Consider the following 16,472-nt stretch of genomic DNA (forward strand, 5'->3'; position numbering starts at 1 on the left):
ATGTTCGAACGCGTGTACAGGGCATAAGAGAACTGCCACTGGGCCTGGTGCTTATTGGACTGCTGAGCCATGTTTGGACACCCTGCTTAGGTACTGTAAAAGTAAAGGTAGTCTAAGCCCCCGTACACACGGCCAGACATTCTGCCAACCAAATCCGTCGGATTTTGTCCGATGGATTTTGTCAGACGGATTGTGTCCGAAACTGTTGCATACACACGGTCGGAACGTGATGACGTTATTTCGTTTCGACGGGACTACGTTCAGGCTAGTAGCCAATAGCTTTGGTGTAGGAATTTGATCTGAGCATGCGTGGCACTTTGTTCGATCGGAATTCTCTACACATGATCGGAGTATGTCCGATCGGACCAGTTTGTCGGAAAATATTTCCAACAAGTTGGAAAATTGGGTCCGACAGATATTCCGACGGAATCAGTCCGATGCATACCACACACAGTCGGATTATCCGACAACACGGTCCGATAGGACACATTCCGACGGATTCTCCGACCGTGTGTACAAGGGCTAAGAATATGAAAATTAAGGCTGTTAACACAAACTCTATCTATTATCTATTACTGTAGCTTCAATTGGGCATTGGATTAACCATTTCTATGTATTTGTTTTTTTCCTTCCAGATTCATGACATAGAGGTGCTAGAATTTAATGGCATCCAGACAACTGATAAGTTTACAAGTTCCCCCAAATTCACAAACGTATTACAGAAAGATCTTGCTGTACCAATCAGTTTTGAATACACCCGCGGTCAAGTTGGAGAGCTGTACATACCAAAAGACCTGTCAGAGACTACAGTTAATCTGCTTAGAGGTATTCTGAATATTCTTCAGCTTACCATCAAAAAGACTCAGAATGCATATATTATGCAGGAGGTAAGAAGTTACAAATTTGTATTTTTTGTGTGTTTTCATTTTGGGGCTCATTCACATTGCAGTCCATTTACATGTAGGAAAAATTCCCAGACAAGAAAAACACATCACAATTAGTTTTAATAAGAAAGCGAAATGCGCTGCAGCCTCCTGAGAAAAGGCAAATTTTGCATTTGAGAAGTAATCCAAGTCACCATTGGAATTAAAAGACTTGTATGGTAACTTTATACATTCATTTGTATGTGTCTTAAAAACACAGGTGACATAGAAGAAAAAAAAAAAAAAGGAAAAAGACATTTGGGAACACACCTAGGGCTTCATTTTTTTAAAAGATTTGCTGGGCGAATGTGAAAAACATTTGCACATCCTTGATGAGATCTCCTCCCTTTAGATTGTAAGCTTCATGAGCGGGGCCCTCCTAATTCTTCTGTATTGAACTGTGTTGTAACTGCATTGTTTCCTTTTAACTTTTAAAGCACTGTACAAGTTGGTTCTATTTAATTCCTAAATAATAGTAATAATTCCGACTGTATTTTACTTAATATAGAGGAGAAGCCTAACCTTGTCCTTAAAAAATATTCCCTTCCGCTGCCCACCCTGTAAAAGAAAGGTCTATGTACTTACCTACACTGCTAAAAAATAAATAAAGTCTCAAGAGCATGGAGGGGATTCCAGGAGACAGGCAGTTACTCTCGGAGAGCTGGACAGGCGGGTAGAAGGTCCTTAACCCATCAGCAGGACCGGTATCTGCTCCTTTGTGCAAGGAGGAATAGAATGAGCACTGCTAGACCCCTTCAAAATTACCTCCAGCAGGCCACTGGTGCGAATGTCTCTGACCAAACAATCACAAACAGACTTCGTGAGGGTGGCCTGAGGGCTCAATGACCTCTAGTGGACCCTGTGCTCACTGCCGGGCACCGTGGAGCTCGATTGGCATTTGTCATTGAACACCAGAAGTGCTTTTCACACGAGAGCGGGTTCATCCTGAGCACAGGTGACAGACGTGACAGGGCCTGGAGAAGCCACGGATAATGTTATGCTGCCTGTAACATCATTCAGCACTACCGGTTTGGTGGCAGTGATGGTCTGGGAGGCATATCCATGGAGGGATGCACAGACCTCTACAGGGTAGACAATGGTGCCCTGACCGCCATTAGGTATTGGAATTAAATACTTGGACCCATTGTCAGACCCAATGCTGGTGCAGTGGGTCCTGGGTTCCTCCTGGTGTACAACAATGCCCGGCCTCATGTGGAGAATTGATACCACTGAATGGCCCCATGCTCTCCCTGCCTAAATCCAATAGAACACCTCTGGGACATTATGTTTCGGTCCATCTGACGCCGCCAGGTTGCACCTCAGTCTGTTCAGGAGCTCAGTGATGCCCTGCTCCAGATCTGGGAGGAAATACCCCAGGACACCATCTGTCGTCTCATTAGGAGCATGTCCCGACATTGTCAGGCATGCATACAAGCACATGGGGGCCATACAAACTACCGAGGACCATTTTGAGTTGCTTGACCGCCAGCAGCTACAAATACTGCAGCTGCTAACTTTTAAAATAGTGACACTTACCCACCCAGCGCGCCCGCGATGTCGCCTTTCGGCTTCATTTCCCGGTTCCCTACTGCGCATGCGCGAGTCGCGCTGCACAATAAGGATGGTCCCCGCTGTCTCTGGGATCCGTGTGTTTCCCAGCAAGCAGCGGGGGACTTTCAGAAAGGGGCGTAGATTCTGCGGAAAGGGGCGTACCTTCTGCAGAATCTACGCCGGAAGTGGGTGCAGATACCTGTACTGTACAGGTACCTGCACCCCCCTCCCCCCGAAAGGTGCCAATTGTGGCGCCGGAGGGGGGGAGGATTCCAATGAGCGGAAGGTCCACTTTAGGGTGGACCTCCGATTTAAGCAAAATGGACTAGCCTGCTGCATATTTTTTTCACTTTCTTAAATTTGTTTTATTTTTGGGGTGTCTTTGAATTTAGCCCTCTGTATGTTGATAATTTTCATTTCCATCAAATGATGTGGCATCTTTTCGTTCTTAACATATTACCCAGTCTAAATCAGTATAGATATCCAGCATGATATCTTTCCACATTGAGATCAAATGTGTTTTCAAAGTGTTCCTTACATTTTTTGGAGCAGTGTATTTTTAATTTGATTCATAGATTATGGGTAGCATAAAACAAGATAGCAGAGCTATAATTCTTTATTTTTCACTTAATTTGCACCAATTAGAGGTATAACGTGTATAGGAGGCAGGAGCCGAGCCCATGATGTTACCATGCAGACTTTTTCTGGAAGCCCATGTGGTGAGCCGTGATCATCGTAGTAAGAGCCTGGTTGTTTTAATATTCTGTACAGTTTTATAACCCTTTTGAGCGCATGTAAATTGGAAAATAGAGAGAACTATGGTTCTGCTTTCTTCTTACAATCTGCAATTATCATGGCTCACTGCATGGACTTCCAAGGAGGCTGCAGAGTAACGCCAAGTGCTTAGCACCTCCTTCCTATACGTTTTACTCCCTGTGACTGGGCTTGCTCAGTAGGCCTTTTTGGAAGTCCATGTGTTGGATTATTGCAGATAGTTAGAGCCTGGTTGTTTTGTAAGTCTGTAAGTTTTGATAATTATTTTGAGCGCAAATAGAGTGGAAAATAGAGCGCTATGGTCTTGCTTTCTTTTTTTATGCTACCCATACTCTATAATGCGTGGGCACTCTGGAAGAGGGAGGTTAGTGTGAATCTGGACCATGAAGAGGAGGAGTGGCAGAGTTAACATACATTTGGGATGTTTGGGAGTGTAATAAGAAAGTTTTGACCCATGCATGAGGTCTAATAAGGAGGTGGGCATGTTCTTCACTTATGGGGTGGAGGCACATATGGCACATATGGCACATGATGAAGAGTAAAGGTTTCCGGGGAACCTTTAACACAGAAGTGTTTTAGTTGTGCCACAGCTGTTTATGACTGATTTCACATTTTTCCTGGACTGTTTTGTGTGCACTATATATTTCTAGTCTATTATATATTGTTGCGCCACACAATTATTGTGTTATATCAGATTTGTAAGTGGTGGTGTATCACCTGTACAGTGTTTGGGCAGCAACAAAAAATATTATTTTATTTTTCATGAATATATTTTATTATTAGGTTTTCAATAATATTATAAATTTAGGTTGTGCTGATTGCATTTTGGTTACAAAAAAAAGAAGCATCTACTTATTGGTACATGAAGGCTGTAATACATGTGGCAGAAATTGTTGGCACCCCAGAAAGTTTTCCAGAAAATCGATTATTTCTCACAGAAAAGTATTGCAGTAACACATGTTTTGCTATACACATATTTATTCCCTTTGTGTGTATTGGAACAAAACAAAAAAAGGGAGGAAAAAAAACAAATTGGACATAATGTGACACAAAACTCTAAAAATGGGCTGCTCAAATTTTTTGGCGCCCTTAACTTAATATTTGGTTGCACACCCTTTGGAAAAAATAACTGAAATCAGTCGCTTCCTATAACCATCAATAAGATTCTAACACCTGTCACCTGGGATTTTGGATCACTCTGCCTTTGAAAACTGCTCCAGGTCTCTCTTATTGGAAGGGCGCCTTTTCCCAACAGCAATTTTAAGTTCTCTCCACAGGTGTTCAATGGGATTTAGATCTGGACTCATTCCTGGCCACTTTAGAACTCTCCAGCGCTTTGTTGCCATCCACTTCTGGGTACATTTTGATGTATGTTTGGGGTCATTATCCTGCTGGAAAGACCCAAGATCTTGGATGCAAACCCAGCTTTCTTACACTGGGCTCTACGGTGCGACCCAAAATCCTTTGGTAAGCCTCAGATTTCATGATGCCTTGCACACATTCAAGGCACCCAGTGCCAGAGGCAGCAAAACAACCCCAAAACATCATTGAACCTCCACCATATTTCACTGTAGATACTGTGTTCTTTTCTTTGTAGGCTTCATTCAATTTTCGGTAAACAGTAGAATGATGTGGTTTACCAAAAAGCTCTATCTTGGTCTCATCTGTCCACAAGATGTTTTCCCAGAAGGATTTTGGCTTACTCAAGTACATTTTGGCAAACTGTAAGCTTGCTTTTTTATGTCTGTATGTCAGCAGTGGGGTCCTCCTGGGTCTCCTGCCATAGTGTTTCATTTCATTTAAATAGTTCGTGCTGACACTGGTGCTCCCTGAGCTTGCAGGACAGCTTGAATTTCTTTGGAACTTGTTTGGGGCTGCTTATCCACCTTCCGGACTATCCTGCATTGCAACCTTTCATTAATTTTTCTCTACCGTCCACACCCAAAAAGATTAGCTGCAGTGCCATTGGTTGCAAACTTCTTGATAATGTTGCGCACTGTGGACAAAGGCAAATCTAGATCTCTGGAGATGGACTTGTAACTTGAGATTGTTGATATTTTTCCCCAATTTTGGTTCTCAAGTCCTCAGACAGTTCTCTTCTCCTCTTTCTATTGTCCATGCTTGGTGTGGCACACACAGACACACAATGCAAAGACTAAGTAAACTTCTCTCCTTTTTATCTGCTTTCAGGTGTGATTTTTATATTGCCCACACCTGTTACTTGCCCCAGGTGAGTTTAAAGGAGCATGACATGCTTGAAACCATCTTATTTATCCACAATTTTGAAAGGGTGCCACGAATTTTGACCAGCCCATTTTTGGAATTTTGTGTGTAGCGGGGTCTCTTTAAGGACTATAAAACTACTGTTCCCAGAACCCCGCTGGTTCCCAGGATGTTTTGAGTTATGTCTCAAAGACTCATGGGGGAGGATATATAAGGAGGGGGAGAGGCCTAGTTCTTCCTCTTTGGACACCCCCCTCTCTTCAAGCAAGAGGAGATCTGTGCTGAACTGCTGAGGCACAAGGCCTGAAGCCTGGGCCTTGTGCTCTTTTCCAAAGAGCTCTCTGCCAGCCTAGTTGCACCTGAGAGACATTTTCTCATTCCTTGCTGCAGTACACCAGAAGGATTGAAGACTCGGAGGTCGGTGGATTCCTGTTCCTAGACGAAGGCAGAGAAACCGGACTTGGACTTGTCCGGGTGTTGAGAGCTGTTTAAAGACAGATGCTTTATCTTTATTATTCGTTTGGATTACAAAGTTGTTCTTCAAGTGCACCACCGAAAGATTGCTAGCGAATATTGTTTTACTGGACTTCCATCTAGATCAGTCAGGCCTGACTGCATAGGTAGATAGTGCTGGGTGTTAGTTTACCCATGCGGGGAAGTAGCTGAAAAAGGGCAGCATTAGAGTTGCATAGCAATACTTTATTGTGCTGATTACTCTGTTTATCTTTATCACTGGTTACTGCAGGGACCTGTTTATGTGTTGCAATCTAAATGTTTGATTCATGTTATTCCTTTTATAAAAACAATAAGTAAAGTCAGTTATATACTTTCAAAGATTGTCTATGAGCTTGAGTTACCCACGCACGCACACACACATATTTAGAGTATAAGTGATTTAATGTGTATTGCTAGATACTAACTGTGCCAGAGTGGGTAGTGCAGATTGCCGGGGGGTTGGCGGAGCTGTGCTCAGGACCCAAACCAAACTTGCGGCCCTCTTAAGTGAGGGTATCGCTATACGTGGGGGCTCGTAAATCCAGGATTTCTGAGACAGCGGTGAACACGCCAGAGGTACCGGAATGGACCCACAGGGAGTCAGAGCGTGGTGTGAAGCGGCTAAGGCCGACCCAAGTCAGTCAGTGGTCATTAGCCTCCCAGGGGAGAAATGGTCGACTGAGACCGTAGAGGAGTTAATGAAGTCAGTGTCCCCAGACCATGAACCATGGGTGATGGAGATAAAATCAGACCCAGACATCTCATATCAGTATGCGCTAGTGGAATACTGGGATGGGATGCCGGAGGCTTGCAAGCGCAACCGTGTACGGACACAAGACAACAGATCCTTTAGGTTGGCGCATGCAATAAAGGAGGAGCCTTCGCCAACGGGATCTCTGCAGGCTGCGGCCCGTACCTCACCCGAGAGTCTCAGATCAGCACCGGCCACCCTTAGCGCAGAACTGTGTGCTGTCCTGGGGGAGATTGTGGCCCAGTGCAAGAAGGATCCCACAGATTACCCGATGTCGGGGTACAGAAAACTCCCGATGTTTTCAGGGAGGAAACCTGTACCTTCGGAAGAAGAGGGATTTGAAGATTGGTTAGATAGCGCAACTCAGGCACTAGAGGAATGGGACGTTCCAGAGCGCAGAAAGAAGCAGAGGATTGTGGAAAGTCTAAAGGGGCCTGCTCTAGAGGCCGTTCGCAACCTGAAGATGAGCAGGACAGACTGTAATGCGCAGGAGTACCTAGATGTACTACAGACTGTGTTTGGTGGGACAGAGAAAATCTCTGAGCTTGCTTATCAGTTAGAGCATTGCTACCAGAAGAAAGGTGAAAAACTATCAGACTACATGGGACGTTTAGATAAAATCCTGCATAGGATGATCCTAAAGAAGGGGATCAGCCCAGGAAAAGTAGATGAGGCCCGTGCTCAACAGGTACTGAGGGGAGCTCAACCCATGGATCCTATTGCATGGACACTGCGTGCCCGACTGGATGGTAAGAATCTGGAGTACACTGACCTCATCCGAATGATCAGAGAGGAAGAGGCCCTACTGGAAGAGAAAAGGGAAGAACATCTCACCGAGCCCGTCAACCAACCGGTAGCAATAGTTACACCGGCCATGACTCCCGCTAGAGATAAGGAGCTGGACACTTTGAAGTTACAGATGTCCCAGGTGATGGAGATGTTGACTGCTATGATGGCGAAAGGTCAAGGGGGAGCCGAGAAACCAAGTCCTAGGAGGGAGTTGTTTCCAGATACACCAACACCAAGCCCCACTCGAGACCGAGAAGAGATGCTATGCTACAACTGCGGGGGCAGTGGCCACTTCGCCAGTAGATGTTCTAGTCCCAAGAAGAAGAAGACAGATAACCGCCAGCCGGCGGTAAACTTCAGAGGGCCCCGGTGAGGGAGTCAACCGGGTGCCCATGCCTTTCAGTGAACTCCAAACTGAATAGAAGGAAGAGAGAGAGAGGAAACCAGACCCCTCAGAAGGAATGTCTACAAATAAGAGACAATAACATCCCTCAGCGGGTTTGTACTCCCATTACTGTGGGGAGGGTCAATGCATACCAGGCTCGAAAAAGAGTAAAGTCAAAAACCAACTGGATGAAGACGGGTCCCCAGAAGAGGATGGCCTCAACCCGGCCCTTCCCAGAAGAATTGGTTGGCCCGTCCCCCACTGTCTCCATCCAGGTGGAAGGAGTCTACACGAAGGCCCTCCTGGACACTGGAGCTCAAGTGACTTTGTTGTACAGAGACTTCTATGATAGGCACTTGAGCCATTTGCCTATACAGAAGATAGAAGAGCTGGAGATATGGGGCCTTGGAACTCAGAGTTTCCCCTACGATGGTTACCTGCCCATAAAGCTGACCTTCGATCCATCTGTGGCAGGGAAAACGGAGGTGTTTGACACCCTGGCAGTTGTGTGTCCTAGACCGCCCGGGGCCAGCAAGATGTCCCTCATCATAGGGACCAATACGGATCTGGTGCGAAGACTTCTGACCCCTCTAGTGGAGACGAGTAACCATCAAGATCCCAATATCCATCCCATGCTGAAGACAGCCTACCAACGGTTGGTCCTAGAGCAGAAGACCCCAGGAGAGGGGATAGGGAAGGTGTGGAGACTTGGGAGAGAGGGAGTGGTGCTGCAGCCCGGAGAGGTAGCCTGCCTCAGGGCCACGGTGAAGCTTACCTGGGAGCAGCCTGGCCCCTTTGTCATGCTGGAATCCGATCCAAGGGAGGATCACTCAGGCCTGGAAGTGATACCGGAAGTGATTTCAATCAAGGCCCTGAAGAAGGCTCGAGGAAGAGTCCCAGTGAGTGTGAGAAACCCTACGGAGAGACCCATAGAGATCCCTGCCAGGATGCTGTTGGGGCAGGTGAGTCCTGCGGCCCCAGTCAGCTGGTCAGAAGTAAAAGGAACGGGTGAAGGAGGAGATGTTTGGGAGAAACTTTCCATGGAGAACCCGGACCTACCTGGAGCCTGGAAGGAGAGAGCCAAGGCCCAGCTGACTAGATGGGAGAGGATTTTCTCAAAGGATGAGTTTGATGTGGGATGTGCCAGGAGTGCCACCCACCGAATCCGCCTCCAAGAAGACAAACCCTTCAGGGAAAGGGTTAGGCGGGTCCCTCTAGCTGATCTGGAGGATCTGAGGGAGCAGCTTGCGGAGTTGAAGAAGACTGGTGTGATTCGGGAGTCTAGAAGTCCCTATGCCTCCCCCATAGTGGTGGTCAGGAAAAAGAATGGGTCGTTGAGGCTTTGTATTGACTACAGGACTCTCAACAGGAGGACCATCCCTGACCAGTATACCACACCGAGAATAGAGGATGCCCTACAGAGTTTGGCTGGTGCCAAGTGGTTCAGTGTAATGGACCTCAAGAGTGGGTACTACCAAATCCCCATGCACCAGGAAGACCGAGAGAAGACAGCCTTCATAACCCCAGTGGGATTCTTCGAATTCAACAGAATGCCTCAGGGCCTGTCTGGAGCCCCTGCTACCTTTCAACGCCTCATGGAGAAGACCGTTGGAGACATGAACCTCATAGAAGTCCTTGTGTACTTGGACGATGTCATTGTCTTCGGGAAAACTTTGGAAGAACATGAGGCCAGGTTGGAGAAGGTGTTGAGAAGACTCAGCGAAGAGGGACTCAAGCTTTCTCCCGAGAAGTGCCGGTTTTACCAATCCTCTGTGAACTATCTGGGACACATAGTGTCTGAAAAGGGAGTGGCTACAGACCCTGAGAAGTTGGAGGCAGTTACCTCTTGGCCAAGACCGACAACAGTCACAGAGCTCAGATCTTTCTTGGGGTTCTGCTCCTATTATAGAAGATTTGTGGATGGGTTTGCCCGTATTGCCAAGCCACTAAACGAATTGCTCAAGACTGAAGGAGAAGAGGATGGTTTGGGACCTAGGAGGGCCGGTGAGTCGGTTCAAGATCAGTGGAACCCAAGGTGTGAAGAGGCTTTCCGAACCTTGAAGAGGAGCCTTACCACGGCCCCAGTCCTGGCCTATGCCGACCCCACCAGACCATATGAGCTACATGTCGATGCCAGTCATGAGGGCCTAGGCGGAGTGCTCTATCAAGAGTATGAAGGGCAGCTGCGACCAGTGGCCTATGTGAGCCGGAGCCTGACTCCCTCGGAGAAGAACTACCCCACTCATAAACTGGAGTTCTTGGCCCTCAAATGGGCAGTAGTAGACAAACTGAAGGACTATCTCTATGGGGCGGAGTTTACCGTAAAGACAGATAACAATCCTCTGACCTACCTCTTCACTACTGCAAAGTTAGATGCAACCGGACACAGATGGTTGGCTGCATTATCCGGATTCAACTTCAGTCTAAAGTACAGACCAGGGGCTGGAAATAGGGATGCAGATGCCCTGTCCCGAAGATCTCATGTCATGGTCAATGACTGGGAAGACTGGACCCAGGTAGCACCGGAAGGAGTGCGAGCACTCTGTCAGGGTGCTGAGTTTCAAGCAAGAGGGGGCCCCAGAGCAGAGGAGATAGGAGTCACCGCAGTGGGAGTCCCTCAACCCTACTGTGGGGTAACTCAACTAGCAGAGGAACTCCTGCCAAAGCTGTCCAGAAAGGAGCTGAGCTATGACCAATTGGAAGACCCCATGGGGAGATTGGTCCTTGAAGCTTTGGAGAACGAGATTTCAGAGGGACTTCGACATCACCCTTCCAAGGAGGCTCGCCTGCTGAGGAAAGAGTTGGATAAGCTACAAGTACATCAGGGAGTGGTCTACCGAAGGGGCCCCTCTGATAACTCAGAAGATAAGTGGCAGTTGTTTCTCCCAGAGAAGCACCGAGAGACGGTACTAATTGCCTTACATGACCAGCATGGCCATCTAGGGGCGGAGAGAACTTTCCAGCTTGTCAGAAGCCGGTTCTATTGGCCCTGTATGAGGGCAGAAGTGGAGGAATATTGCCGTTCTTGTGCACGATGCATCCAGAGGAAGACTCTACCCCATCAAGCTGCCCCAATGGGCCACCTACAGAGTCAGGGTCCAATGGATCTGGTGTGCATTGACTTTCTCTGCCTCGAACCCGATTTGAGTGGATTGGGAAATGTTCTGGTGATAACCGATCATTTCACCCGTTATGCCCAGGCTTTCCCCACCAAAGACCAAAAGGCCTCCACTGTGGCCAAGGTACTCATGGAAAAATACTTTGTCCACTATGGATTACCACAGAGAATCCACTCAGACCAAGGAAGGGACTTTGAGAGTCGTCTGATCCGGAACCTACTGGACTCATTGGGAGTAGAGAAGACCAGGACTACACCTTATCATCCACAAGGAGATGCCCAACCTGAGAGGTTTAATCGGACCTTACTAAACATGCTTGGAACTCTAGAGACAGAGAAGAAGCAACACTGGAGCCAACACATATCAGCTTTGGTGCACGCTTACAACTGCACCACAAGTGATGTGACGGGTTACTCCCCCTACCGGCTCATGTTTGGGAGGGAAGCAAGATTGCCGGTGGATCTGGCCTTTGGCATTTCCCTAGACCATGCCTCTGCTACCTCCCACAAGGGATATGTGGATCGACTTAGACACAATTTGAAAGTGGCCCATGAACGAGCTCAGGCGGCCTCAGGCCAAAGGGGAGCCCGCAACAAGAGGAACTTCGATCTGAAGGTTCGAGTGCAAGACCTGCAGCCTGGGGACCGTGTACTGCTACGCAATCTGGGGATCCCTGGGAAGCACAAGCTTGCTGATAGATGGAGATCGGAGCCCTATGTCATTTGCAGAAAGCTACCTGGATTGCCTGTGTATAAGCTAAAACCAGAGGGGAAAGTGGGGCCCTTGAAGACTTGGCACAGGAATCATTTGCTCCCGCTTACTGAAGCAGTCAGAATACCTCCAGTGAGAAATCCACCTGAATCTGTTTCCATTCTGGATACCCTGGGACCCAGCACTCGGTCTCAGACCTCCCGGGTTAGAGATGGACAAGATCCCCAACGAGGTGAAGGTGGAAGAGGAGAGCTTGAGTGGCTATGGCCTTCATCAACTCCAGAAAATTCTGCCATAGATCTCCCACCTACTGAGGATACACAGGATGGGACACTGAACCCAGAAGCTACAGAGTTCATTCCATCTAGTGGTGTGCCTGAAGGCTGGGAAGATATCCCTAGCATTTACTCAGAAGAGGAAGGAACCGATGTTCCAGAACCAGTGATGCTGTCAGAATGTGTTCCTGAAGTAGAGCCTGTGGCACCAGAGCCTGAAGTCCCAAGAGAACAGAGAGCTCGCCGAGTTGTGAGACCCCCCAAGAAGCTAACCTACTCTCAAATGGGGGAGAGCTCTGAGGACTCTGTTGTGACTGCTAGAAGAAGTGCTGAACGCTCTAATCCTTCCACTGACCATTTGGTGGAGGGCAACCCCAGCTCACTCTCTGGCACAGTTAGGCAGGCCACTCATGTCAGTGTGACCTGTGGGACAGGGTATCCCACCTCTGAGTTCTGGTGGAAATTCCCTTTACCAACATCATACCCAGCACTTTCAAAATTGGTACAGGATATGTGTTAAAAGTTTATCTTTGGGGACCAAAGAGTTTCAGTGGGGGGAGTGTGTAGCGGGGTCTCTTTAAGGACTATAAAACTACTGTTCCCAGAACCCCGCTGGTTCCCAGGATGTTTTGAGTTATGTCTCAAAGACTCATGGGGGAGGATATATAAGGAGGGGGAGAGGCCTAGTTCTTCCTCTTTGGACACCCCCCTCTCTTCAAGCAAGAGGAGATCTGTGCTGAACTGCTGAGGCACAAGGCCTGAAGCCTGGGCCTTGTGCTCTTTTCCAAAGAGCTCTCTGCCAGCCTAGTTGCACCTGAGAGACATTTTCTCATTCCTTGCTGCAGTACACCAGAAGGATTGAAGACTCAGAGGTCAGTGGATTCCTGTTCCTAGACGAAAAGGCAGAGAAACCGGACTTGGGCTTGTCCGGGTGGTGAGAGCTGTTTAAAGACAGATGCTTTATCTTTATTATTCGTTTGGATTACAAAGTTGTTCTTCAAGTGCACCACCGAAAGATTGCTAGCGAATATTGTTTTACTGGACTTCCATCTAGATCAGTCAGGCCTGACTGCATAGGTAGATAGTGCTGGGTGTTAGTTTACCCATGCGGGGAAGTAGCTGAAAAAGGGCAGCATTAGAGTTGCATAGCAATACTTTATTGTGCTGATTACTCTGTTTATCTTTATCACTGGTTACTGCAGGGACCTGTTTATATGTTGCAATCCAAATGTTTGATTCATGTTATTCCTTTTATAAAAACAATAAGTAAAGTCAGTTATATACTTTCAAAGATTGTCTATGAGCTTGAGTTACCCACGCACGCACACACACATATTTAGAGTATAAGTGATTTAATGTGTATTGCTAGATACTAACTGTGCCAGAGTGGGTAGTGCAGATTGCCGGGGGGTTGGCGGAGCTGTGCTCAGGACCCAAACCAAACTTGCGGCCCTCTTAAGTGAGGGTATCGCTATACGTGTGACATTATGTCCAATTTGCTTTTTTTCCTCCTTTTTTTTGTTTTGTTCCAATAGACACAAAGGGAATATACATGTGTATAGCAAAACGTGTTATTGCAATAGAAATACTTGATTTTCTGAAAAAAATTCTGGGGTGCCAACAATTTCGGCCATGACTGTATATATATTTCTTTTTCTTTTCTTTCTTTCTTTAAGAAATAGAAATAGGCGCACTGCCATATTATAGTTAGTAAAATCCGTACATATCATTAAGTAAAAAATAAAAAATGAAGAGCAAGCAGGGAACTTTGAGATGGATCACTCAATGACAAGATCAGGAGGCCATCCATGGGATTATGGGCTATGAGCTTTCATCTAGAAAAAAAGAAAGTATTATTGGCAAGAAGAGGGTCAGCCGAGGGTACAGGTGCCCAGAGAGAGAACGCTCTAAGTGAGAAATGTTCTTTATGGAACGTGGATTAATTTATTGTACGACACTGAGACATGTAAGTATGATAAGATACACATTAAGGGAACATTGTTATTCTGAGGAGGCCTGTGTCAAGAACACACTGCTGCCTCTTTATATGACTAAAGCCATCAAGGTAATCAAAGGAGACACAGGCAAGGCTCGGAGGCAGAACGTTGTATGTTTAAAAGTAAAACGATTTGCCTTGCTTTAAGGGGAGATGTGGATTATATATATTTTCAACTAATGAATAGAATACCGTATTTGCCGGCGTATAAGACGACTGGGCGTATAAGACGACCCCCTATTTTTCAAGTGAAAACATAGGTTTTGGACAATACTCGCGGTATAAGACTACCCCCCTTCTGAGGCAACACCATTTAAAAAAAACATTAGAACGATTAAAAAATACAAAGCAAGAATTCCAACTACTCATACGCGATGCTGTGTTATGTCATAAAGTAAATCAAACAATAATAACACAAACAGAGATCTATTGAATGCCACAACTCTGGAAAGTAGAATTTTTCACTAACCAAACCTATACCACTTTTGGGTTACATTCTATGGGAATTGTCCACCAAAATGCATTTAATAACCCCCCCTGTCATATGTCCCAGATTTACCTGTCCCTCTTGGGTGCCTGGGACTTGAAAGGCAAACAGCAGGATGTATAGTAGTAGGAGATCAGTGAATGGATTTACCCAGGGAAGTATGGTGAGCGGTGTATTATTTTAATCAATACAACGCCTGCTTGGATTGGCAGAGGCTGTAGCATCACCAGCCCTTGCCTCTCTCTCTCTCTCTCAAAGCCAATCCGAGCAGGCTACTCTATGTAGCCTGCTTGGATTGGCAGAGGTTGTTACTCCAATCCAAGCAGGCTCTGTATTCATTAATAGAATACATCGCTCGCCGGGATTGGCTCAACGGCGTATACTGTTTGTAGTTAAAACCACATACAGTATTAGCAGACATTTGGGGGCTGACATCCATCGGGCAGCATTGTATACCTGTATACCCGGCGTATAAGACGACCCCCGATTTTTGGGCATTTTTTTTAAGTGTAAAAGGTAGTCTTATACGCCAGCAAATACAGTAGTTATTTTTGAAAGGTTTAACTAGAAGTAAGTTTTAAAGCAACTCTGAACTCAATGCAAGCTAAATAATGAAAGGGCTACAAAGTATATTAAGGTGGTTGTAATCCTCAGACTAGAAATATGAACAAAGCATATCCCTCTATAGTGTGTACTTTTCTCAGTCCAGAGCACTGAGTGTCATTTCTGTCTGCTGCTTTGTTCCTCTGCTATCAGCATGAATCACTTTGGATGAGTTTTCCTGACAACAAGAGAAAAGGGGTGAGAGCCTTAGCTCTGTTCCTGTGTGCTGCGTGAAGGTAGGTGTGTCTCCTTCCTCCAATCAGCTTTCAGAGCTCTCCTCAATGATGTAACTTCAGCTCCCCACCCCCTGCTTTTGAGGGCTGAGAGATCCTGTTTAAAGCGGAGGTCCACCCTAAAGTGGACCTTCCACTCATTGGAATCCTCCCCCCCTCCGGCGCCACAATTGGCACCTTTCAGGGGGGAGGGGGGTGCAGGTACCTGTACAGTACAGGTATCTGCACCCACTTCCGGCGTAGATTCTGCAGAAAGGAACGCCCCTTTCCGCAGAATCTACGCCCCTTTCCGAAAGTCCCCCGCTGCCTGCTGGGAAACACACGGATCCCAGAGACAGCGGGGACCATCCTTATTGCGCAGCGCGACTCGCGCATGCGCAGTAGGGAACCGGGAAATGAAGCCGAAAGGCTCCACTTCCTGATTCCCATACCCAAGATGGTGGCGGCAGCACCCGAGAGACGATCGAGAGATCGGCTTCGGGTGCCGACATCGCGGGCGCGCTGGGTGGGTAAGTGTCCTTATTTTAAAAGTCAGCAGCTGCAGTATTTGTAGCTGCTGGCTTTTAAAAAAAAAAAAAAACAGCGGAACTCCCGGCGGACTCCTGCTTTAAATTCTGCACTTTGAATGGATGTAGGGGACAGACGGTTGTAGATAAACAGGTACAGCTTAGGTAGGAGGATTTGATTTATCTCTGTGTATAACTTGAGGTCAGTCACTTCACTGGGTATATATATAAGGGTTTACAACCACTTTAAAGTAGTGCTCTTTTTCAAAAGCAGCTTTATGCATTGACATGCCTCCATGGACCCAGTATGTCCAGACAGTATGATCACTTGCTTGTCAATAGGACAAAGATGTGGAATCCAACATCATTTTACTGCAGCCAAGTGCATTACAGAGGATGTTTTTCCTGTCTTTCAAAGTGTAAGAAGACCATTACTTACCAAACCCTATTTCTGCAAAGTGCTAACACTGACTAAGAGAACATTGAAGAAACAGGCCAGGTCTAGCTAGGACTGAACCAACTAGCACTAAACAGGAGGAGAGAAGATACCAAATTACATAAGTAAATAAGTTGTAGTGGTTCAATACCACCACTATATGTCGGCACACTAATAAAAAATAAAGTGGATCAAAATAACACAGAAAAAAAGAT

The 16,472-nt window shown here is 46.5% G+C and overlaps 1 protein-coding gene across 1 annotated transcript in view; it reads left to right on the forward strand.

Annotated features, from left to right (window-relative positions):
- The window catches only part of LOC143926554 (vitellogenin-1-like), a 269,217-nt gene that overhangs the window by 21,893 nt on the left and 230,852 nt on the right, over positions 1–16,472 (forward strand). The window contains exon 4 of the mRNA XM_077450393.1: positions 636–887. Within this exon, the coding sequence (XP_077306519.1) occupies positions 636–887 (252 nt within the window). The remainder of the gene's footprint in view (positions 1–635; positions 888–16,472) is intronic.

The sequence above is a fragment of the Lithobates pipiens genome, unplaced genomic scaffold (genome assembly GCF_037356315.1).
Source record: "Lithobates pipiens isolate NorthernLeopardFrog02 unplaced genomic scaffold, aLitPip1_a1.2 Scaffold_23, whole genome shotgun sequence".
In the NCBI taxonomy this organism is placed as follows: Eukaryota; Metazoa; Chordata; class Amphibia; order Anura; family Ranidae; genus Lithobates; species Lithobates pipiens.